The sequence below is a fragment of the Brassica napus genome, chromosome C5 (assembly GCF_020379485.1).
Source record: "Brassica napus cultivar Da-Ae chromosome C5, Da-Ae, whole genome shotgun sequence".
NCBI lineage: Eukaryota > Viridiplantae > Streptophyta > Magnoliopsida > Brassicales > Brassicaceae > Brassica > Brassica napus.
Window position 1 is genome coordinate 53,603,450 of NC_063448.1, and position 26,030 is coordinate 53,629,479.

Genomic DNA, 26,030 nt, shown 5'->3' on the forward strand with positions numbered 1-26,030 from the left:
AATCGCTATTTTCTAGAGAAATGAAGACAAGAAAGGTTCCAAACCTCTTTGTACATCCCCATATATTAGTACATGAGGCAACTATGCATTAAAAAAATATTGTTATATTTTCGAATTTTTCTCAAAATCTATTTGTTAACCCCTACGAAAATATTTAAATTTACGTTAAACGCTCTATATATTGAAGCCTAAATTTTTTAGTGTTGTTTTAAAAAATTTAACCACATTCTACATTTGTATTAATGTATGTTAAACTCTCTTTCATGGTAAATGGAAATCATTATAATTTGTTATCAATTAATTTAGTGAAACTTTATAATACTCCCTAAATCGGTAGAATAACGACTATAAAATCGATATTCTCTAAAGAAATGGAGACAACAAAGGTCTCAGACCTTTTTAACCATCATCATATTATTAAAGCAATATTATTATATTTTTTGAATTTTTTTCAAAATCTATGTGTACGAAAATATTAAGTTTTACGTTAAACGCTCTATATACCGAAACTTATATTTTTTATTCTTGTTCTAAATTTTCTAACGACATTCTAAATTTGTATTAATGTATGTTAAACTCTCTTTTATTATATATAGGAATCGTTCTAATTTTTTATCAATTAATTAGTAAAACTTCATAATACTATCTAAATCAGTGGAATAACCACTACAAAATCGTTAGTTTCTTGAAAAACGGAGAGAACAAAGGCTCTAAACCTCTTTTAACATCATCATATATTAGTGTAGGATGCAACTATGCATTAAAACAATATTGTCATATTTTTTGAAATTTTCTCAAAATTTATGTGTTAACCTCTACAAAAATATTGAATTTTGGTAAATGCTTTATATACGGAACCCTATAATCTTTGGTGTTGTTTTAAAATTTCTAACCACATTCTACATTCGTTTTAATGTATGCTAAACTCTCTTTCATGGTACATGAACATCGTTCAAATTTTTTTAAAATTAATTTAGTAAAATTTCATATTCTCCCTAAATTAATGGAATAGCCGTTATAAAATCGCTATTTTCTAGAGAAATGGAGACAACAAAGGTTCTAAACCTCTTTGACCATCACCATATATTAGTACATGAGGCAACTATGCATTAAAGCAATATTGTTATATTTTTTGAAATTTTCTCAAAATCTATGTGTTAACCCTTACGAAAATATTGAGTTTTATGTTAAACGCTCTATATACTGAAACCTAAACTTTTTCGTGAAATACTGCAAGTCCAACACCGGTTCCTTGGATAAGAAAAAAGGATTTGCAGCTCCAAAAAGCCGCAGCATCCGCCATCGTATACATATTCTAGTGTCCTCGCCAGTGGACTCCAACGTCTCTTCCCTCAAAGTTTGGTCACTTCGCCGATATATTAGATATATGATGGCCACAAAGGCGTTCAGGTATGCGTTTGTAAATCCTTTAATTGATATGAGCAATAGAGAGTTTAAAGGCCAACTTTTCGAAACGAAGCGGAAGGTGGTACTTCGGCGTTTTCTGGTGGTCTTTCAAGACAAGTCCATCAAGAAAACGATCAAACAAGGGCCCAATGATTGACCTAAAACCACTTGATGTTCTCGAGAGTCTCTCTAATACTGTTTATCTTGACTGTTTATTTGTTACTATTGTCTGAAATCTTTTAATGGTTTTTGCAGCTGGATGCTCATTTTGTGGAATGTATGCAGCACGGAGATTATGGTAATGAAAGGTATTATATACTCAAAGAAGCCAAGTATAACAAAGGCAGTCAAGTCGTCATCATTGCCTTACCCGCTTATTCCCTTCTTAACGAGCTTCTACGCTATATCAAATCCAGTTCACCGGTTTGTTGCTCTGTACCTTGCAATATGGTTACACGAACCGTATCTTTAGAGATTCTCTGAATCATAAATGTTGTTCGTTTTCATGAAGATGACAGTGTAAGGGAGATAACTACAAATAATCTTCCCAAAAAACCATCTTTGATTGGTTTTTGAATCCGTTTCTTATCATTAAATACCAGGCTGAAGCAGAAGAGTATCTTGCAAAGTTGGTATTGCTGTTTGGAGATTAAGAGAGACTTAAAAGCTCTAATTCCCTTCATTTGAAAGGAACTAAGAAAAGCTGAGCTTCACAACTAAGCTCGCAGGTAAGCATATAATAAAAACTTCACATGTAAATGAATGTCGTTTCGCTTTAACATGTGTTCGGTTTTGTTTCAAAGGCTTCAAGGATGCCCAAATCAATATCAAGATATCCAACATTCAGAAGACATTTTAACCACATGGAACTTTGGAAAAACTTTAAGTTATGTTTGGGTGCCGTAGGTTGTATGTATATATGATATGGGTTTTATTCGAAATAGATATTTTTGCAAGTTGGTATCTAATGTATGATGGCTTTGGTGGAAATAGGATTCTTGCAGGTTGCTTATTATTGTCATGATACAATCCATTTGGCTTTGGCCGAAGAAATCCAACGTCTTAAAGAATAATTTATAAAATAATGTAGACGGGTACGTTGTGGGATATTGAAGATGTGCCTTAGAGAATATGTAACTGATATTTTTTGTCACTTTAGCGTTAATACTATTTTTAAAACCATTAATGTTAATATATTCTGTATTTAATAATGTAAATGGATAGTTTTTTTGTTTTAGTTAAATCTATACCACTCCGATAGAAAACTAATTAATTTTGTTTATAATCTTCACTTAGAAAACATACTTCCTCTGTTTCTTAAAAAAATGTCATTTAGAATTTTATTTTCGTGCCGTTTAGTATTTTCAATGCGGAATTTTAAATAAATTTTCATTTTTAACTTCATTTTTAGTGAATTAATTAAAAGGCAAAAATTTTAGTGTGTGAACAAAGAATAAAATAGAATTTTAAGTGATTTCTTAATGCGTGAATTTTTTTTCAGTGACACTTTTATTAAATACAAGAAGTATATTTATTGTTTACAAAGTTTTATCTATGATGAAAAAAAAAATTACTATTTAAATGGACAGATATATAGAAATTTCATATAAATGCTAATCTGTAAGTACAAAAGCACTTACCAATTTCTTAACATTTTTCAAATGTTTTTACGAATCTTTGACTACAAAAATAAACAAACAATTAGTTACGTTATCATAAATAAAGACACTGTCCTTATAGCAAATTAAATTTAAACTTCTGCGTATGGCCATACAGTGTTACGATTTACACATAGCTCGACAACTTCACATTCACTGACAATGATCTAATAAAAACAGATGACACCATCACTGGGAAAATCAGACACCCCCACCCTCGCCGTATATTCATAAATTGATATGATTAACAAATTTTAAATTAACACAGAGGCCGAACATGAACGAAAACCAACCAAAGTTTTTTTTTGCTGAAACCAACCAAAGTTTCCCCTCATCAGCCTGTAAATTATTACAAAGTCAACAAAAACTTCAACAAATCCACAAATCCACTTGAAATCTGACCTACAACATCATCATCGCAGTTAGATCACCTCAGATAACAAAAAAAAAATCTTGAATGCCCCACCAATTTTTCCTCAAACGAATAAATAATTCCAAAACAATAACCTAACAACATTCAAATCTCCTAGTAGAAGCTCACTTAAAACATTCCTCAACCAGTAGAAAGGGAAGCATGGAAACCAATTATCAGAAAGCATCTAAAGAGTTCAGTTCTAAAAACTCATTTCCTGCAACTGCGATTTAAAAAAAAAATTATTTTAAGGGTTTCAACTTCAACACCAGCTCCTACCATCCCAGTTCATTACTATAATAAAAAGTTCAAATCATAACTGACTAGAAACACTTATTAAACATATAATCAACAAATTCATTCCAACATCCTTAATCAATAGCCCATCATATAATCTCAGCTCATCAACTTCCAACACCACAGTGGAAGAACTCAATTATTGGACCACAACATGAAAACTCTAACCACCACACTAAGCACATATATAAGCCATTCGTAACTCTTTACAAAACAACCTAAGTTCAGAAGTGGCAATCGATAATGGAATAAACGCGCCATCGTTGACCTTAAAAACCTAATAAGTATATATAATTTTGACATTATCCTTATCAATGGCCATGTTAGCCATTGCCACACTAGCACCTCTCCGTACTTGCATTTAAAACACTAGCTCCTCTCTTTCTTTCAAATATTGCTAAAATATATTCTTCAAAGGTTTAATTTCCAATTTTAACAAAATTTCAAACATTATCGTAAATTTTGTAGAAAGAATATGAAGAAACAACACACAAACACGTACAAAAAACAATTCACCAAAACAAACCTCCCCCGAGCCCTATTGTTTACAAACAACATTAGGCTACAAGTTCTCAACATCCTTATACTATGCAGAATATTAAAAATTGGCAAATATCATAGCCAAATATTGTTTCACTATTAGGAAATATCAGAGTTTTTGCTTAGTATTTTCTACAATTTCATAGTAACATTCCCCCTTCTTTCATCAATCCCCTCTCTATGACCTTAAAGACAACCCTAAGCCAAAACATTTACTATGTTACACCCACTATATTTACGATACACACATTACATAAAACTTTACACTAGCATGCCAAACACATAAAATACAACCATATTAAAAGCTCTATATCTATTGACAATGAAAATTATCCAACAAAATCATAAATTTTAAACCAAACAATCCGCGTGAAACGCGGACAAACCACTAGTATCTAAAGAAGATTGAGTTTTGAGGTGCAAATGAAATGTACTTTGGCCTTCCTTTTACAATATGTTATAGGTTGCTGTTTCGGGTTAGTTTGGCTGGGGTCGGTCACTGAAATAAAGTAAAAAAATTCGGTTTGGTTTCAAAAAATATTGGTTCGTTTTTTTAAAAGCAATTATCGAATTTTTGGGTTTTTTTGTACGGTTCGGTTTTTGGTTAATTTTTGGTTAGTTTGGTTTCAAAACTTTTTATTGAAGTTGGGTTTTTGGTTCGGTTCGGTTAATTTCGGTTTAAATTGGATAAAATTAAAAAAATTTGATTATTTTAGTTTGGATTTTGGTTTTTGATTCAGAATTTCGGTTAAGAGTACTGTTTCAAAACTTTGTTTTAGAAAACTGAACTAACCGATTACCTAACAGAATCAAAAGCCAAAATATTTTTTGGTTGCCAAACTGAACCGAACTTGCAAACCGAAGAAAATCTAACTTTTCGGTCGGTTTATACCCGCAGGCACTTTTCGGTCGGTTTATACCCGCAGGCCTAATTATGTTATCTGGCAGGTGAAATTTGAAAAGAAGCCGGCTTTGCACAAAGCCAACAAGTTCACACTGAAAAAGTGTCTCAAGAGAGACTGTGAGGCGAACTACAGATAAGATGGCTTCAGATAAAGTTGATTTGGGATCTCAGACTGATTCTTAGTCTCCTAGAAAAAGAGAAGTTGCTGTTGTCAGGAGTTCATAGCGAGATTAAGGAGTTTTTTTTTCTAATGGTAATAAAATTTAAAATTAGAAGGTGACAACACCAAACGAAAAACCAACAAGTAAAAAAAAAACGAAGAAACACAACATTAGAAACAGCCACAGAGTGCTCTACTGCTCTTCAGGTATGCCATGACCTGTCCCATCTCCTTCACTTTCACGTGCCACCACCGAGTGCTCTACTGCTCTGTGGGTAGTAAGAGATGTCATGAGCTGCTCCTGCAGTTCAAAAGACTTCCCTATCCGGATCAAGCCGTACCCCATTTCACACGAAACGGTCTGCTTCTCCGGTGGATTCTCCAGCTCGGCCACCCTCAGTTGCAAAGCTCGCATATATTTCAGCCACTTCGGGACGGAGTAACCTACCACCATTGTTTCCGCCTCTGGAAAAACCTGGCCGCAGTCTGCTATCGTCACAGGCTGGAGAGGGTATCCATTGGTGCCACCAACCATCTGCTCAACGCGACTGATCACATCAACTCCATCCACAACTTCTCCGAACACCACCTGCTCGCCGTCTAAATCAGGGGACGCCCTCATGAGGATCATGAACTGAGATTCGTAGTAGTCGTAGGTGGTGCTTTCATCGTTCCTAGTCATTGAGAGGATGATGCCTTTGCCGTCGTGCTTCCTTTTGTAGTTGTTGTCCGCCAAAGGTTGGCCGTAGATGGATTCGCCTCCTCCTCCACACCCGTGAGTGGTATCTCCTCCGTACCAAATGAAGTTTGGGGTCATGCCGTGGATGATGGTTCCCTTGTAGTGGAGCGGTATGCCGGACTCCCCTATGCCTTTCTCGCCTGTGCAGAGAGCGCGGAAGTTCTCCGCCGTCTTCGGGTTCGTGTCGGCGAAGAGCTCTATCACGATCCGACCAACGGGTCTGAAGTTGACGGCGATTTCGAGGAAGACTCTAGGGTTTGTCGACATCGGGAGTTGATCACTCATTTAGGGTTTGCTACGATGCGAGGAGTGATCTTTTTTTGTATATTTTTTTTCGATGAAGGAGTTACTTATCATAAAGTTCTTTCTTGAAGACAGTAACGTACCAAACATGTCATTCTTTGATTCAAAACAAATCCATGCATTGATGGACAAGTTCTGAAAAAAAAATTGAGGAGTAAAAGAAAATCTACAATACTAAAAGCCGAATAAGGAGTGCAGCGAGCGTGCCACGTCAGCTTTTATATTCGGACTAATCAGAAGCGTCGAATCCGACACGTCAGACGGGCTCGCGGCTGTTTTGTCTGAATTGTCGTTGGGCTTCTGTGGGCTTCATCCTTAGTGGTTGCAAAGTGGGCTTCGTCACACTTTTATGTCGAAACATAAAATACAAAAGAAACTTCGGCGTCTCCGTCGAAGCTTATCGTCTCTGTCTCTTCATCTTTTCATCGCCTCTACCTTTTCGTTTTCTCCGATCGAAGAGCGAGGAAGCCGAGAGTTAATCGAGTTTTTACACAATCAATACTTCTTTTATGATTTCGTTTCACCTCCCCCTTTTCATCCTTCTTTATATATTGATCTTTTTATTTCATATAAACCAAAACCCTAGAACCAATCAAAACTCGATCCATGGCGATGAAACGAAATGGGAAGTCGCATGTCTCCTCAGACTCTGATGAACAATTCATGTCCTTCAAGGATGTCTCTCTAGGTCCCCATGAAGCTCAGCTACGCTTTCGACTCATCCATTTCTGGGAGGCTCGGAACCCGGTGAAGAAGACACTGATTGGCCTCGAAATGCTCCTTATCGACGAACAGGTGCGTTGATTTTTCAATCATAGTTTCCAGATCGTGAGATCTATCTTTCCGGAAATTTTTGTCGTTTCTTTAAAGCTACGTTTACGATGATTGTTTTAGACTTATACGCTTGGTTAGTTAGTTAAAGTAGTGTTTGTTTCGATCTGTTATGATTCTGAGGTTTCATTTTAGTCTTTTTCTTATACGATTGGTTAATTAGTTAAAGTGGTGTTTTTTGGTTGTCTGTTTGTTTCGAATCTGTTATGATTCTGAGGTTTCATTTTAGCCGTTTTCTTATACGATTGTTTTTTTTTAAAGCTAGGTTCACGATGATTGTTCTAGACGTTTACTTATACGCTTGGTTAGTTAGTTAAAGTAGTGTTTGTTTCGAATCTGTTATGATTCTGAGGTTTCATTTTAGACGTTTTCTTATACGATTGGTTAATTAGTTAAAGTGGTGTTTTTTTGGTTGTCTATTCTAATTCTGATGTCACATTTTCACTCCGTGATTTGTTATTTCAGGGAACTGTTATTCAAGGATTTATCCCACCTGGACGAATTAAGAAGTACCTGCCTGATATGAAACGTGGATCGGTTTACAAACTCATCAACTTCTACGGATCGAAAAACAAACCGGTGTATCGGGTTGCTGATCATCTCGCAACCGTGTCTTTCACATGGAATTCTGAAATGTCGGCTCTTCACGAGATTCCCATCTCGATTGATGAAGACCGTTTCAGGTTTCATTCACACGAAGATTTTGAAACTAACTGTGATCTCAAAGGTGACCTCTACGGTAAGCATAATAATTTTATAAATCATGTGTCAATTGCATTGCTTTGTATAGTCTTTAGTCTATTCTATTGCTTGGTTAACGAAATTTAGATTTTTTGGTTTGTACAGTTTTGTTAGCCGTCTAACTGAGACTCTTGATGAAAAATGTTACAGATGTTGTAGGCCATATGAAGCTGGTCGATGGACAGACCCTGATTGAGCGTCCCATCATTGACGATGTGAAGATCGCTACCACTCGGCACATCATGATTCATGTGCAATCACATGAGTAAGTGTGTACTTTTATTTCAAGTCACCATCTCTCTGTAGTTCGTAAATCCCTAAGAGTTTATTTTTGCTGTGGGCCTGTGATGAAACTCTACCTTTGGGACCAGGCTGCAACAGACTTCATCAAGAAATTCAACTCCTGTGAAAACACTCCCACGGTGCTTTTGGTCACAACCGTTAAAACCAAGCGTCTCGGAGGTAATTATTTAACTTTTAGACTCATGTTTTCAGTGATTAAGTGATATGAGCTTATTAACAATCCTATAACATTTTCTTCTTTGTCATTAGTTTCTAATTTCACTCATTCATTTATCTCTTTATATTTATGTTTGCACTGATATGAATTAACCGTTTCTAAACGTTTTCTTCTTTATCATTAGTTGTTAATTTTCACTAAATCCTTTTAATGATTCTTCCATGACTGAACAGGTACCCTTGCCCTGACGTCTATGTCCTCTACATGGGTTTTCATGGACAATGATGTCCAACCAACCAGGAATTATTTAACATGGTATGTATCCCGTCTTCAGCATATGTTCTATACAGTTTCAAGTGACGCATACACTTACGCTTATATAGTAGTAAATGACTGAAGCTCTGTTTTATGTTTTGTTTCAGGCTGGGCTCTAACCCAGAGATTGCTAATCAGGTTAGCGCAGACGTCATCACTAAGCGTGAGACACTGACTATAGCAGATATATTCTCCTACATGAGTCAGGAATCTGCAAAGGTATAAGTGAAGCTAAATTACTTAACTCATTTTAAAACGCTAATATATTTTAATCACATGCTTATAAACTGTGGCAGGATGCCTTTTTTGAGTGCACGGCTACGATTGATGATGTTGTGCATGGCTCTTCTTGGTACTATATTGGATGCAGTGAGTGCCATTCTAAGGTTACCAAAGGCACAAATTCGTTGATTTGTACAAACGCAAAATGTGCAAAGGTTAACACAACTGGTGTTGCACAGTATGATTTCTCTCCTTAGTCTTCATTTATGGCGTTTGGTTTTTGTTTATTACATTTGTGACGTTGGTTTCTGATTCTTTCACAACAGGTACCGTGCAAAGATTTCTGTTTATGACAACACTGAACAAGCTTTTTTCGTCTTACTTGGAGACGCTGGGCGTGAGTTGACTGGGAGGCATGCATCCGAATTAGTTAGCAACTACTTTGAGGTAACTGAGCATCAGTTTATGATCTCAAATGTTTTTTCCTTATTTTGTTGCTGATCTCTCACGTGACTTAACTGACACTATTACAATTGAATGTAAGGCTAATAAAAGCGAAGGAGCTGACCATGAGGTACCTATCCCGGAAGCTCTGATCAGCATCATCGGACAGACACATAAGTTCTGTGTGAAAGTTACAGATCACAACTTCTCAGGCAATACACGAGCCGTAACTGTCACCAAGATCCTCCCTCTAGACACACCACCACCTACGGAAGCCTCAGTTGGAAATGACATTGGTGCAACGTCCGAGGAAGCAAAGCATTCTGGAAACGACGTCTGTGAACCCCCTACAAGCCGTGGAGATCCTGCAGATGAGGATAGCAAGCGGACGTGTGGCAGTGCTGACCCAGGGACAGCTAAACGCCCAAGATGTGGGAATTAGAACTTGGGTTCATTGGTGTTTAAGTCTACGCTTTACAGTTCAAGGATCGTTTTTTTTTAAAAAAATTTGCTGCAGTTTAAGTACTTTTTGGGTTTTTTTCAAAGACAATGCATTGTTTGTTTTCATTTAAAGACTGTCTTTAAATCATTTGAGCTATCTTTTTTATAATCTCTGTTGATTCTTATAGTCTATGTTGTCTTTCTTTATATCTGAGCAAAATCTAGAAAATGTATAGAGTTTTCTGTATCTTTTTAAATCAATTATACCATGATTACTTATCAAAATTCCATATAATGAATCGAGAACACCTTCAAGATATTTAGACTCTTTTAATAAGATTGAATCATTCACGGTTGTCTAATAATTAAGATATTTAGACTCATGTAACTTTAGGAAATGTGTATCATTCACGGGTGTGTAACAAAATTTTCTTTTCTCTAGAGACAAATAAACCACTTAACCTAGCTAATCTTCAACGCCTCATTCAAGTCCAAGTCATATTCTGATCTGTTTTCAGTGGGAAATTTTTAGTTATTTCTAGAGCTTATCACAGAACAAATCTCTTTTTAACTTTTTATGGCTTTTCCTGTTTGAATCAAAAAGTAAACACATTTATCTAATTGATAATAGGTTGGCTGAAAGGATTGCTGTTTCAACGGAATGGATAACCCACCCAATAATCAACCCATAGAAACTGCAGGTAATTATATAATCTACTGCCTCTGTTTCTCAGGGAAAACACAGATATGAAGGATCGAGTCATTTTTTGGGTTTTTTTTTAGGAGTTTAAGTTTCTTTTTGGTCAATGAATTGGAATATCAAATCCGATCAAACCACAATTTAGTTTCAGTTACGGGACTTTGCCAAAAAATTATATCATTGTTTTTATGATATATTTAATTATATACATTTTTTTTTACAATTTTATCATTGTTTTTTCTATAATCTTTATTTCTCTATAAAATCTAAAACTCCACTCCTGTTTTACAAACTTTGCAAAACAATTTAAATATAGTGAGAATAAATTAAAAAGACATAATCCGCACGTATTGCGGACAATTTATTATCATTCCATTTTGTATAAAATTTTACAAAGAAGATTTAATTTCTTTCTGATCACGAGATCATATATGTACAATATTATTTCTATATTTTCCTGTAATTATAAAATATCATAGACAATTACATATATATGAAAAAATAAAAAACATTTCAGTAATACTAATTATACGTTTGTTTTGGTAGCATTAATCTGTGAGGAAAAACATATTTTAACTGTCCGGCTATTATGTTCCGTATGACCCAAAATGATAATTTTGAAAATACATCCCTGTGTGTAATAATTATAGTTGAAAATTCATGTCCATTTTTAATAAAGCTGATGATTTACTATAATTCCAATAAAACACACAAAAAAATTCTAATAGTTTTAAATATGCATATATTTTTGTATAATTATAGACCAATTTTATAGAATATACCATTTTTATATTTTTAATAAACCAGTTCCAGCATATATTATATTTGTTCATTTTTAAAATAAAAACACACAAATTCAATTAATATTATAGGAAAAAATCTGGGCGTAGCCCGGAAAACCCTCTAGTTCATTTTAATGAAGTAAAATGAGGAAAGAAAACTGCTAGACTTGGCTATATTTCATACGTTAACCAGATTAAAAGAAAGCAAAAAAAGATGGTGCTGCCCAGGATCGAACTGGAGACCTTTTGCGTGTAAGGCAAACGTGATAACCACTACACCACAGCACCTTATTGATTGTGATAGTGTGTTTGTAATCCAAATAGTAAATGTAAGGTTAATTGCGAATTTATATTCAGGGAGGAGAACATAAGGAAAATTGGAAAAAAAAAATCAGAGAAAAAAAGAAAAAATTACTTTATATTCAAATATCTGGGCATAGATAAATATAGAAGTATCTTAATTGTGAATCTAATCTATATTCAGGTCGCAGGGAGAGTGTGAAAAGGGGAAAGCCGAGAAACACGTAAAATACGAAATGACAGTAGAGGGAGAGATTCGCTGTCCACGGATACGACAGCGTTTCAAGGAATATTCATTTATTTCCAGCCAGATGATTCTACTTTACAATTGACCGAATTACCCATCACTCCGACAGTTAATTGCGAAATCGCAGCCTTAACTGGACCGAACCACCACGCAGCCATCTTCCCCCTTTTGTCCGAACGTGCCGCTTATCTCTCTCCCACGAGAGTGTGTCACACAATCGAACATTTTTATTTCTTTTTAAAAAAATTTCGATTTTTGAAGTATTGCAAGAAAAGAATCGTATAATTCTACTTCCTTGGCTTTTGAGATTCACAAACACGCTTACGCAAATTCGATATACACCAAGGACGAAGGAGCATACTTTATAAAGTTGAGGATCCAGATCGTGGAGAGAGTTAGAGATAGAGAGAGGATACGATGCCGCCGGAAACATCGCCGGCCAAACTCGGCAGAGCTTCTTCCTCCTCCTCTTCATCGTCATCTTCAAGCTCAGACCGTGCTTCCGTCAAAATCGAGGAGATTGAAGACGGAGGTAGTAGCGGCGTCGTCGTCATCAATGGCTCTGAAGTAGTGGAGACCAAACTAGAGTCTGCTGTCGCCGACAACACTCTGGCTGAATCTTCAGGTATCTCAGTTAGCTGATTGAACCCAAGGCAGAGTTGGATAGGCTTAAAGTTTATCCTTTCTCTGGATCCAATCCATTTTTGGATGGTTTTGATTTGTTCGGGTCCTAGTCAGCGAATAGGACCTAAAAGGAACGATTTTTTAGACTCTAGGCGGTCAATGGCCCAGTGGTCTCGACGGAGCTTCGGTCCGTATTGGGACCGGCTCTCCCCTGACACTGGGGCAAAATTTAACATCTGGACTTCCCCAGCGTCTGTTGACTGCTACAGACACTCGCTGCTGCTAGTGTGGAACCACTTCGGTGGGACCAGGATACACCGGGTTATTCAAAAAAACAAAAACAAAAATGGCCCTAGACGTCCGCACTTACGTGGTTTTGATGATTTGGGGTTTGTGGGTTTTTTTTTTCAGGTGGTGGGAGTAAAAGCTTTGCTAGAGTATGGACAATGCCTGTGGAAGGTTCTTCGAGTAGCGATAAAGCTGAATCATCATCATCAGCGTCAAAGCCTAGGTTAGACAAATCAAAGAGTGAGAGGCAACAGCAGAAAGAGAAAGTCGCTCACATTCTCGCCGAGGACGCCGCTAAGATCTTCGATGACAGACTCTCTGCAGGGAAGAAGGTACAAAACATTCTATTCTTGGGTTGTAAATCTTCTATTTTTAGTAGTGAAAGTCTTTTTTTTTTTTTCTTTAAATGTCTTATTTTGTTTTTTTGGCAGCTGAAATTGTTGAACCGTATAGCTACGGTGAAACATGATGGGACTGTTGAGTTTGAAGTCCCGGCAGATGTTATCCCACAGCCTATTGCTGTTGACCGTGAAGAAGATTCCAAAAACGGTGTTTGTCCTGATGAGTCTATCGATGGGGTGGATCTTCAGTATATCCCTCCTATGCAGATTGTGATGCTTATCGTTGGAACGCGTGGTGATGTTCAGCCTTTTGTTGCGATTGCCAAACGCCTTCAGGTTTGGCACATATCTTATTAATTTTATATTTTGAAATTTTTTTTGGTGTTGTAGTATATTTCTCTTCATTCTTCTCTCTTTCTTGTTCATAATTAATGTAGAAATTTTATTTGATACAGGACTATGGGCATAGAGTTAGACTTGCAACTCATGCGAATTTCAAAGAGTTTGTTTTGACTGCTGGTTTGGAGTTTTATCCTTTAGGTGGAGATCCAAAAGTGCTAGCTGAATGTATGTATTAACCAAACATTCCCATTCTTCTCTTCTTCGTTGTTACTTTAATCTATGTGTAGCTTTAAAGGTTATTATTTATTTATTCATTGGTTTGCTTGCTACGTTTGTGTACAGATATGGTTAAGAACAAGGGGTTTTTACCATCAGGCCCTTCAGAGATTCCGGTTCAACGAAACCAAATGAAGGATATCATAAATTCTCTGCTTCCAGCATGTAAAGAACCTGATCCAGATTCTGGTATCTCCTTTAAAGCCGACGCAATTATCGCCAATCCTCCAGCATATGGTTAGTCTCAGTAGCTTTTGAATTTGAAATGTTTTGTTTTCCCTAGCTTCCTGAGTTATCTCAGAGATTCACTTTGAATGGTAACTAACTTGAGAATCGCTGTTGCAGGACATACACACGTGGCAGAAGCACTGAGGATACCTATTCACGTGTTTTTCACCATGCCTTGGACGTAAGTCTTGTATTGACCGAATGAATGAATGTTACTTTGAACTCTCTTTCGGTTCATAACCATTCACTATCTTTCTGCTATTAAACTAATGATACAGGCCAACCAGTGAGTTTCCACACCCTTTGTCACGTGTCAAGCAACCAGCAGGATACAGAGTGAGACTTGTTTTACTCAGATATTGCTATAAAACTTGACTTCTTCTTTTAACATAATGCAATTTTCAGCTTTCGTATCAAATCGTGGATTCATTGATCTGGCTTGGAATAAGGGACATGATAAACGACCTTAGGAAAAAGAAACTGAAGCTAAGGCCCGTTACATATCTAAGTGGAACACAAAGCTCTGGCTCTAATATTCCATATGGATATATGTGGAGTCCTCATCTAGTCCCAAAGCCCAAAGGTAGTGTGTCTCCTATGAACTCACTCATGAATGCTTTTCTTCACTTTTGATAAATAGAAAATTTAGATTCAAACTTTTCAATTTATTTTCAGACTGGGGCCCACAAATAGATGTAGTGGGATTCTGCTTCCTTGATCTTGCATCAAACTATGAACCTCCTGCAGAACTCGTGGAATGGCTAGAAGCTGGTGACAAACCTATTTACATCGGCTTTGGTAGTCTCGTGAGTTTTTTTTTTTCTTGACCTGAATAGTATTTTCTTAGAGGAAATTTGAAAATAATGTCTCTTACCGTTGTGTGTTTATTAGCCTGTGCAAGAACCAGAGACAATGACTGAAATAATTGTGGAAGCACTTCAAAGAACCAAACAGAGAGGAATCATCAACAAAGGCTGGGGTGGCCTTGGAAACTGTAGGGTCTACTCGTTCTTTGACATTTCCTTTATTGCATACTTGCCTGTTTGGTATATTCATCATTATACATGTTTGATGTGGCTCTCATGCAGTGAAAGAACCGAAGGACTTTGTTTACTTGTTGGATAATGTCCCTCATGATTGGTTATTCCCAAGATGCAAGGCAGTGGTATGTCTACAATAATCTTGAACATCCTCTTGCTTTGTCTAGTCCCTTATTTGATGTTTAGCATTGTGTGTTCCCTTTTGTTTTGAAATTTGTTGTTCTTCTGCTTTCAGGTTCATCATGGAGGTGCTGGAACAACGGCTGCAGGTCTTAAAGCAGCGGTAAGTTTATTTTTGATTGTAAGCTATAAAAAATTCTGCTTCATGAGATGGGACTTTAGTAGTTAATATGGAAGTGTCTTGCCTTTTTTCTTAAACAACACAGTGCCCAACTACAATAGTGCCTTTCTTTGGAGACCAACCTTTCTGGGGAGAAAGAGTGCACGCTAGAGGAGTAGGTCCTGCACCAATCCCAGTAGACGAATTCTCACTCCATAAGCTTGAAGATGCCATTAATTTCATGCTTGACGATAAGGTAAGATAGTGGACTTTAGTAGTTTATATGCACATCCCAGGATATGATCATGGTAATGCCATTGTGGTTTACAATTGAAACTGAGCATGTGTATAATTGGGAACAGGTGAAGAGCAGTGCAGAGACACTAGCAAAGGCGATGAAGGACGAGGATGGTGTGGCTGGAGCTGTGAAGGCCTTCTTCAAACATCTTCCGAGTATGAGACAGAATGTTTCGGATCCTATCCCTGAACCATCGAGCTTCCTATCGTTTAGAAGATGCTTTGGCTGTTCGTAACTTTCTCCTCATTGACTCTTGTGCATTGTTGTGACCTCTTGTTGTATGTTTGTTTGTATTTTTCATGTTCCTTGGTTTTGGTTCTACAACTCACTCAGGGATAAGTTGTGAAAAATACTTGGGAATTTTAATGTTTAGTTGATGCATATAAATTTTTGATTTGTCATAAAGTGGAAAACAAAGATGTGTTCTAATTTTAAATATCATATGGCATTTTGTTTCAGTGTCTTGAGATGCAACTTCTGTGGAAGGGTGTGCAGAAACAACTCAACTCAATGATTGTCTGCTTATCAAACCATGATTAGTTAATTATTGCATAATTATAAACCATTATTAGCAGTTAAAAATTGTGATTACCTTTGTAATGACCATAAGGTACTACAATGCTCACATGGGGAAAAGTCAATACGCTGCACTAAGGAGGAAAAGTTATCCAGACACTATGAGACCTACTATTTTAATTAGCTGTCTTATATGATTATAATTATAAATTTGTATTTTTCCTTTCATTGTCTCTAACAAATTATTTATCCAATAAGTTTGCTAGAGAAAAAGAGAGATGAGGCATACCAATCACATGACATGATACTGTTGTTGGCCAACTCATTATTGGCATCTCACTAAACACTTACATTTGTGCCAAGTACACATACACATGTGTTTCCAATTTCTATAAGAATAAAAATGCTTTTAGAAATCTAATCCATTTCCCATCCTTATATTGTCATTTTAATACATTATTATAGCCTCTATATCAATTGTAATAGTATATTTTGAGAAAAAAACTACTATATGTTTGAAAGCTTTATAACTACACACATATATATATATATATATATATATGATATGCCAGTCTTTTTTTTTTTTGGTAAAAATGTTAAGTCCAGTCTTTTTTTTTTTTGCTTATGATTCACAATCTTTGTAATTCAAGTATATACAGAACTAAAAGAAAACGTACGAGAAAGGGAATAACATCGGTGTATTGAAAAACCATAGGTAGATAGCAATATAGGATATAATATATAACATCGCTGTATATAAAACTATATACCTATTTTATATGGTTTACTAGTATTAGATATTTTCTTTATTGATTCTATATTTTATTGTTCTTTTCCAATGAATTTACCAATAAGCTAATGGTGATAGGCTACGCAGCCTTCTTATATAATAACTTCTCTCTCGTAGCCTTTCTTCTACGCTTCTTCTCTTATTCCTTTTCCTTTCTTTTTATCTCGAGAAAAACTCTGCTTCGAGCAGAGAGAGACAACTAGACAAAACAGAGCAAGAAGAACACAGTCATAACAATGGCTGTCACAAAACTTATCCTCTTTGCTTCTGCATTACTTGTAACAACGCTGTTTGTCGGCGTTAATTCATCCAGGTATCACTTATTAATAACATCATCATATTTGTTTTTATTTGTATACATTGACGTTTTTTTAGCTTAACTTTTTACGTATTATATAGTTCATGGAACCAATCAACTAAGCTTAGTTACATGATTCATCAACGGTGAAAAGAATGCCAGTTTTCTCTCATAAATATAAAACTTACAGAAGTTCTATATCAGTGGCTGATGAGAGTTTTTAAAACAAACATATAGATCATTTTCATCACTATGATCGTAGTGTATATTGTATAGTTATTCCACTCCTAAAGAACAGGAAACTGTTAATAATTTATAGTATAATTATATATCATTGTTATAGATGAGACTGTAATTGTTAGATTGTTTATTATATGCTTTCCAGGTCGAATGAAACATGGCATGAACATGCAGTTGAGAAACCAGAGGAAGTAGCTGCCATGGTGGACATGTGAGTTTCTCTTTAAACAAAATATATTCTACGAATACAGATCATTTTCTATATAAATGTGACCTTTTTCTTATTCTCATAATCCTCACATGCAAGTCCATCGTGGATTCGTCATAAAAGGCAATAATGCTAAGAGTATCTAAATATTAGAAAGAAGTATGATATTTTAGGTGGTGAATGATGTTGTGTGTATTATTATTGTAGCATTGGTCCAGGCTCGCGAACATGTGTAATGTTTTTCAATATTAATCTTTGCAACAATGATTGGCCAGACCCTTGCACATGCTCATGCCACATGCAGTGACGCATACACTTCATGACATGTGTTGTCTTTTTAACTTGGATTTTTCTTGAAACCGATAGATAAACAGTACGAAAAGCTTATTCACATATATAAGATTTTTTTTACCTGTTTTGATTTTCAGTACAATAAAACTTTTGGTCAACAAAGGTTAAGCAATAATAATCATATATATATCATTGAGAAATATTACAAGCTATGAGATCATTTAACCCCAACCATGGTCCATTGACCCAAACCCTTTCTTGGGTTTCCTACTTTATGTGGAGTTGCCTCTTGTCTTTGGGGTTTTCTGTAGAGTTTGTAGTGACTGTTTTTATGTTCTAATAAAAATACATTTCACACTGGTAAATCGAGTTTTTTAAGCAAATCATACTACATATTTGGAAACCCAAATGTAGAAGCTTATGTTTGATATCTCAAACACATCAATTAAACTATGCATATCATCAAATTATATTTCTCCATTTTATTCTATAAAAATCACAGTGTTAGTTTATTGATAAATATTTGGTATTTTCTTATATTAATAAATGTATATGAGCTTCCAAAAGAGCAATTAAACTATACTGCCTTCGTTTTTATAGATAGATTTTTTTTTTATGTTTTCACACATATCAAAAAACATATTAAAAATTTATTATAAATACATATTTTCTTATAATTTTCAGTTTTCAAAAATATCCAGCCAATAGCAATTAAATAATCTCAATCAATTTGTTAAAATTTACAATTTATGCATAAAAATAGAAAAAAAAATCTAAGTTTGTGAAACAATAGTTTCTAAACATCTATAAAACAGATAGAATGTCTTCTTATTCGAAGTATACATTACTAATAGTATAAATTATGAGTCCAAGATTCAATTTCTTAAACAAAGTGCAATTTTGAATTTTTTTAATAATTTTCGGTTAATGTTTTTCTTTTACCTTTTTACCTAATAAAGACATTTTTATTTTTACAGAGAAGTATAAATGTCTAGTGATTAATTATCCAGTAAAAAAAAATTCAAAAATCTATTTCACTAATTCCACCACTTGCTGCTGATCGTGATCCACACAGGAGCATTCGCAACAGCACGGAGCGGAGACGCTTAGGCTACTTCTCCTGCGCCACCGGCAACCCAATCGACGACTGCTGGCGCTGCGACCGCAAATGGCAGCTCCGCCGCAAACGCCTCGCCGACTGCTCGATCGGATTCGGCCGCAACGCGATCGGCGGCCGCGACGGCCGCTACTACGTCGTAACCGACCCCGGCGACGACGATCCCGTCACCCCCAGACCGGGAACGCTCCGCCACGCCGTGATCCAGAACGAGCCGCTCTGGATCGTCTTCAAGCGCGACATGGTGATCACCTTGAAGCAGGAGCTGATCATGAACAGCTTCAAGACCATCGACGGCCGCGGCGTCAACGTCCACATCGCAAACGGCGCGTGCCTCACGATCCAGTACGTTACCAACATTATTGTGCATGGGATTCATATCCATGACTGTAAGCCCACGGGGAACGCGATGGTGAGAAGCTCTCCGTCGCATTACGGGTGGAGATCGATAGCTGACGGTGACGCGATCTCGATCTTTGGGTCGAGTCATATCTGGATTGATCATAACTCGCTCTCGAATTGCGCTGATGGGCTTGTGGATGCTGTTATGAGCTCCACTGCGATTACAGTCTCTAACAACTTCTTCACTCACCACAATGAGGTATTATATAGAAATTCTATGAATTAATAAATTTTTAACTATTCTTGAGTTGGATCGGTGTAAAATATAAAATAATGAATTTCACTGTAAATATAAATTAATAAATAATATATATAATGTTTATAGAAATATTAATAATATATTGTATAATTTGTTTTTTTTTTTTTAAATAGTGACTATCTTTATATTTTATAAACATTTCAAAATAATTTATTTGTCAGTTTACACCTCAAAATGCATCTAAATTTACGGTTAATATTTTTAGTACCAAATAATCAAATAATAACAACGTAAATTTGTATCTGTAAATTTAATCAATATATGTATGGTAAAGTCAAATATTCTTTTTATTTCTACTTAAAACATGTATCAAAATCTACAAATCTATAAAATAACTTTTTGTTAATTATTAAGTAATAAAATATTATATTTCTAAAGTTATTAATTTAAAGAGTTTTTACTCTCTATAACTAAAGTTTCACATTTTATAGGGTTTATTGGAATTGAGAATTAGGGGTTTAGTAACGGTTGCGTGTTGTTTAGGTTATGTTGCTGGGGCATAGTGATTCATACACAAGGGACAAAGTGATGCAAGTTACAATTGCTTACAACCATTTTGGTGAGGGTCTTATCCAGAGAATGCCAAGGTACAGAACCTCAAGCTTTGCTAGTTATATGGTTTGAGAAGTTTTGTAGATTCGAAAGACGAATGAAGAAACATATATGGTGTTTGCAGGTGTAGGCATGGATACTTCCATGTAGTGAACAACGACTACACACATTGGGAGATGTATGCCATTGGTGGTAGTGCTGGTCCGACTATTAACAGTCAGGGGAATCGATTTCTTGCCCCAACAAACCCATTTGCTAAGGAGGTATGTTTCGATCTTTTTCAAGTGTGCTGATGCCAAACCATATTGATGGTGTGTAGTCTTCCCTCTCTTTTGTCAAGAGAAAGAGGTCTTAATGTGTCATTGATCTTTCTAACAAGATTTGATTGCAATGAGATTGATGATTGGTGAATGTGGCAGGTGACTAAGAGGGAGTACACAGGACAATCAAAATGGAAGCACTGGAATTGGAGATCAGAAGGAGATCTTTTCTTAAACGGAGCATTTTTCACACGGTCTGGAGCTGGAGCTGGAGCCGGCTACGCCAGAGCTTCGAGTTTGTCGGCCAAATCATCCTCACTCGTAGGCACCATGACCTCTTACTCTGGTGCTCTTAACTGCAGAGCCGGTCGCAGGTGTTAATAGATCAAATAATCAGAAAAGCCATTTTATTGGTCTTGAAGAAACAAGTGATCGATAAGTTTTTACCGAATGTCAGCCTCTCGTTTTCTTCTTTATTTTAACTTTTGGGGTTCATGCGATATAACACTTCCCTATTGGATGCGGAGGCCTAGTTTAAACGCCCTCAAGTGTAATATAAAGCTGTATGAATATTCTTCTTGTCACCTACGTTGATATAAAGTTGTTTCCTTAGTCGTTTATCTTGCTTCTAGTGGTCTTAAAACACTAAATGAAAGCTTAGTACTTGGTGGGGTTACTTCCAAAGGAATCAATAGTGAAATGGTGTGATTGGATAAGTGAGTAAAGGAAGTGAATGTGGTAGGGACATGTGGAACTTAAGAAGGAAACATGGAAGAGACAATAAGCACATGAGATTGCATATCATGACTCATGAGGAGAAGGATGCAAGTGTGCTTTAAAGAAGAAGAAGGGTCTCTTTTTTCGAGTCATGTGATGTTTGGTTTGGCCAACGAACATGTTACTGTTTCTCCTCCTTTACCACTCGGTTCGTTTAATAAGACAAATCAAATTAGTTCAAATGGGGTAGTAATGTAATGAAGGAGAAGCAGTAACAATGTAACATGATGTTGACCAAGCATATGACTATTCATTTAACCAGAGTAGTGTATGCCACTATACACAATACATGCTAAATCGCATTAACAAGAACGGTTATCAAGAATGATAAAAAAAACGATCAAAACTGTATTAAAAATTCATAAAATTCATTGACTAATGTTTTTTATTTATTTCAAAAACATTTAGACATGCAATAATGTTTAGTGATGGAGCTTATTACAGCATCCGCAACGGGGGACGTCGAGAGTCCTTAGCGTCCTAACCTAGGCAAACTAGATTATAATAATATTATTTAAGCTAAATAACATAAGGATCAATCCGTAAATAAGGATTTACCGGACTTGATCCTTAGAGACGTGCCATGATTTGATTCGTTTGGTCGGCTTTTGCGTTTGGTATTGGAAAAAAAAAGAAATCATTTTCGACGGAAGACGCAGAAAAAAAGAGAGCTCTCGACGAAAGGCGATTCGATCTGTCGGAACACGAAGGTAAATCAAAGCCTTCTCATGGAGTTTTTTTGGATTTAGATTAGGTTCAATGTTGTATTTCTCTCAATTTAGGGTTGGGTTCTCGGTTTTCAAACGATTTGGGGATTTTTCCGTATGAAGTTAGGGTTTCAAATGATTTGGGTTTTCAATTGATTTGGAGATCTTTTCGTCTGTAGTTAGGGTTTATACACGATTTTGATTTGAAACAATTTGGGGAGCTTCTCTTTTGTTTTACCGTCGATTATTACAACCGAGTTACAATCGAGTTTTACAATCTTCTCGTTTGTTCTTAATCTTTGGTCATGTTTTGTTCTGACGGTTCTAACTCGATCCCTCTGTTTTGTTCAATCGATGCTCGTTGCTGTTTATAACTTCCCTTTGATAATCTTCTCGTTTGTTCTTAATCCCTTTGCTCGTTGCTTTTTATAATCTTCTCGTTTATAATGTTCTTTGATTGTTGTTGGTTAAATGTATTTTTCGCTTACATATCTTCTTCGCTTTATCTAATCTTCGCTTACACAATTGCTTTCAGGTTAACGAAGCATGGGACAAAATTATTCGTACAGCCAGCCTTCTTCATCAGACGAGTTCGACATAACTTCCCTTCTTCAAGCAGAAGCTGAACTGTACGCGGATGAAGCTGAGAGTAGCTACAATATGGCAGGACCGTTTCAGTACCCACCTCAACCTGAGGCTGATGATGGAATCTCAATAATATGTTTGGCATTTGGAATGATGTTCGGGATAGGCGTATACATCAACATTTGAAAAATGATTTAATTGAACATATTTAGAACTAATTTGGTGATGAAGATTAATAATTATTGTATCTTTATGTTTAATTATTGTATCTTTATATTTAATCATGCAATAAATAAAAATTAAATTTCACTTAAAAAAAATTATTTTTTTATTCCTAAAGACTCCAAATTGGGGAACACCATTGGACACACTATTTTGATTAGAGTTCTTGACTATTCAAACAAAAACAAAAAAAAATACTATAATAGGACTCCAAGAAGGAGTCCACCATCTCACGATCATCTTCTTCCCCGTCAGCATGTATCAATCAGAGGAGATATTTAAATCCTTAGCATGCAATTATCATGGTTCTGAAAAAGAAACTAATGTGACTGAAACTAACAATCGAACACATTTGCCTCCAGACATTTCTCCCTAACGCGATAACCGTACATATATGGTCCAGAGGACCAGAGCAGTTTACTTCAATATATAAATAAAACTGTATGAGACAAATCAGCAATGACCTTTAGATTTTCTTTTTGACTTTTCAGACCCTAATATGTATATTTGGATGTGTAGGTTTTTGTTGGCAAAGGGTGGATTATGCGATATTGCGATGTGTCTTATATATAAACCATTATCCTCAACTATTACTGCTAATGAAATGAGAATTTGGTTTTTGAGCAAAACAAAGCGGTTAACTGAAGAATGCATGAAGACAACTTAACAGTGGTTTTTAATATCAAAGTCAAGTATATGATGATAGTATTCAAATGATGTTGATTTCCATTAAAAAAAAAACAAATCAAATTTGTCAAATATCAAAAACTCAGATGAATGTAGATATGTTCTAATCGCAGAGATTTATTGATTGTTATTGATGATTTTCAATACATTTAATGGTCACAACAACACTGATTCGGATTTTCCCAGCCAACACATTGGCCAGATTGGTATCCCATCCTGATGCAAGCAGTCGCACAGTCAAAAATCATTCCACACCGTCCAATGCATTGTCCGTCGGCTTCAACTTTTTCTACATTTCACCCAAACCAAAATAAATAAAAAGAGTACTGAGAGATAAGTATATAACAAGGAGTATAATATTTTGCATAGTTTGCTATTAAATAGATATCATGAGATCTGCAACTCATATACGGAATAACCTGGAACCGTGAGAAATATGATGAGTACTGAAGCAATCATTAGGAAGCTCATGAATCCAATCTTGCAATTCGTCTTCATTGTATTGTAAATATATTACCTCCTTTTATCAATTCAGTATATCACCTTTGCTTTATTGAGTATTGAACTTGTATATACAATTGATTGGGTTGCTCTGTTCTTATATGTACAGAGTTGAAGGCAAGAAAGGGAAGACAATATTACAGGAATAATTACAGGGAATATAGACGTTGGTAGAGGATCAAGATTATATATTTTCCATACTCTTACATGATTTATATCTTTGAGTTTCTTTTATTGGTTTTTAAGATTCAAAAACAGAATCTCATTTTAGTTTAGCCATCATTATAAGAAGAGAAAAAAAAGAAATCAGGTTTGTATTAGCTATTAGTTACTATTGGCGGATACAATTCAAATATTTTGTTCCTAATCTAGCTCGATATTTGCGTTAGTCATATTTATTTTATATATTTTGTTATAAATCTGATTTGTATCGGTTTTTATTGATTTACACCTTTCTAAATTTTGTTTCAAACATTTTGTTCTCAATCTAGGGATATTTGCGTTATGCATTATATTTATATACTAGTTTAAGATCCGCGCCTTGCGCGAGATGAATATTTTATATACACATTATTTTTACGTATTATTATTTATTTAACATTTTTTATATATTATGAAACAAATTAATAAATGTATATTGAATAATTGAAAAACTATTAACTGTTATGTGTATAATTAAATTGAGACAAATGCATAAATTAAAGAAATTATTATTTTTTATTTACAGTCATACATTTAAGCAATTATTTTCTCTATTTTGTATTTTATGTAATTAAATTAAAATAATATTAACATAGATATATAGTATATTTTCATATGACTATATATTAAATGAAAATTACTAATCATATGATTTTATGAGCATTTTTATTTTTTAACAAAATTTTAAACGATTAATAACAAAACTTTTAGTGTGGGACTTTTAATATTTTTTAATAATTTATAATCATTCTTGAAAATTAAATTCAAATTTCAAAATTAAAATACTAAGTTCTCAATTTAAAGTTTTAAACCATTGATCACAAAATTTTCAATGTGAAACTTTCAACAGTTTTCGTAATTTATAGTCGTTTTTAATAATTCAAAATATAACAATATACAAAAAAAACTAAAATTTTATTATATGGTTAATATGATTATTTAATTTATTTTGATAATATAACATTAAACAAAAATAATTGAGGATATGTAAATTGTCATCAAATCTTTATTATTAAAATCATTAATTGTCAAATATATATTCTATTTAATTCCGTAACTTTTATTTAAGGAAAGAATAAAAAATATTAATTGTAAATTGTCAATTAATTTATGGTTCATTTAATTTTTTTGGCATCGTTTTTTCTGTCTGGTTTATTATGCTATTACAAATGAGAAACATTACATAGACGATATTACAGCCGACAATTCTACCTGCCTTATGAGAATTCACGCCTGACTGCATCACCCTGAGTAACCCTATGAGATCCATTCCTGACGGTACTCCTTGATCCATTTAATTTTTTTGGCATCGTTTATGGTTAGTTTAATAAAAAATATATAATATAAGTTTAGTGGATCAACATATTTCTCTAGAGATTTTAAGAAGCATTCTAGTGATGACACATGTGATAGCTAAAATGTTGTAATGCTTATCTTTTAATATATAGGGGATATATTTTATATCGGATTTGTATTAATTTATTTTGACCGACACATTTCAAAATAATTATTTCCAATCTAAATAGATCTTTGATCGCCTCAATCTATTATACGTTACTTGATAAGTTTAAATTTAAAGAAACCTTAATTTTAACTAGAACTTGATGCGTGCATCCGTGTGAATGTTTAATTTAATTTGTATTCAACATAAACTCATAAACCGCTGGTTTTATAAAAAATTCTCATGTATATTTTTTTATGTTTTGTAATTTACATATAGAGTAGAATATATTATTTTATAATATATATGTTTGATAATAAGTTTTTATTTGATGCAATTTGATGTAATATAGGAAA

General features: G+C 34.8%; 5 protein-coding genes, 1 long non-coding RNA gene and 1 other non-coding gene across 7 annotated transcripts; 4 read left to right on the forward strand and 3 right to left on the reverse strand.

Annotated features, from left to right (window-relative positions):
- Positions 1–5,571: 5,571 nt before the first annotated feature.
- LOC106408656 (peptidyl-prolyl cis-trans isomerase CYP19-2-like) lies at positions 5,572–6,384 on the reverse strand. The gene has a single exon (XM_013849385.3). It carries the CDS (start codon positions 6,382–6,384, stop codon positions 5,572–5,574), a length of 813 nt encoding a protein of 270 aa, XP_013704839.3.
- Positions 6,385–6,742: 358 nt separating this feature from the next.
- LOC106409340 lies at positions 6,743–9,246 on the forward strand. Its single transcript, XM_013849984.3, has 7 exons — positions 6,743–7,215; positions 7,717–7,990; positions 8,143–8,257; positions 8,330–8,454; positions 8,686–8,767; positions 8,875–8,986; positions 9,064–9,246. The coding sequence occupies exons 1-7, from the start codon at positions 7,027–7,029 to the stop codon at positions 9,244–9,246; spliced, it is 1,080 nt and encodes a 359-aa protein (XP_013705438.2). The 5' UTR covers positions 6,743–7,026.
- Positions 9,247–9,355: 109 nt separating this feature from the next.
- LOC125587950 lies at positions 9,356–10,064 on the forward strand. Its single transcript, XR_007324345.1, has 2 exons — positions 9,356–9,436; positions 9,534–10,064. It is a non-coding gene; the product is annotated as an uncharacterized LOC125587950 (long non-coding RNA).
- Positions 10,065–11,571: 1,507 nt separating this feature from the next.
- On the reverse strand, positions 11,572–11,644 carry TRNAV-UAC. Its single transcript has one exon. It is a non-coding gene; the product is annotated as a tRNA-Val (tRNA).
- A 119-nt stretch (positions 11,645–11,763) lies between these two features.
- Positions 11,764–16,078, forward strand: LOC106410327 (sterol 3-beta-glucosyltransferase UGT80A2). Its single transcript, XM_013850822.3, has 14 exons — positions 11,764–12,528; positions 12,939–13,147; positions 13,247–13,492; positions 13,612–13,723; positions 13,841–14,011; positions 14,120–14,183; positions 14,281–14,338; positions 14,408–14,585; positions 14,678–14,808; positions 14,894–14,996; positions 15,091–15,167; positions 15,278–15,325; positions 15,429–15,578; positions 15,685–16,078. Exons 1-14 carry the CDS (start codon positions 12,321–12,323, stop codon positions 15,853–15,855), a joined length of 1,926 nt encoding a protein of 641 aa, XP_013706276.1. The 5' UTR covers positions 11,764–12,320; the 3' UTR covers positions 15,856–16,078.
- A 903-nt stretch (positions 16,079–16,981) lies between these two features.
- On the forward strand, positions 16,982–21,173 carry LOC106410328 (probable pectate lyase 8). The gene is made up of 6 exons (XM_013850823.2): positions 16,982–17,239; positions 17,610–17,675; positions 19,039–19,681; positions 20,225–20,328; positions 20,418–20,556; positions 20,713–21,173. Exons 1-6 carry the CDS (start codon positions 17,163–17,165, stop codon positions 20,932–20,934), a joined length of 1,251 nt encoding a protein of 416 aa, XP_013706277.1. The 5' UTR covers positions 16,982–17,162; the 3' UTR covers positions 20,935–21,173.
- Positions 21,174–23,348: 2,175 nt separating this feature from the next.
- Positions 23,349–24,842, reverse strand: LOC111206524 (putative defensin-like protein 73). The gene is made up of 2 exons (XM_022703577.2): positions 23,951–24,842; positions 23,349–23,820 (listed from the first exon to the last, which is right to left on the reverse strand). Exons 1-2 carry the CDS (start codon positions 24,027–24,029, stop codon positions 23,681–23,683), a joined length of 219 nt encoding a protein of 72 aa, XP_022559298.1. The 5' UTR covers positions 24,030–24,842; the 3' UTR covers positions 23,349–23,680.
- Positions 24,843–26,030: the final 1,188 nt, after the last annotated feature.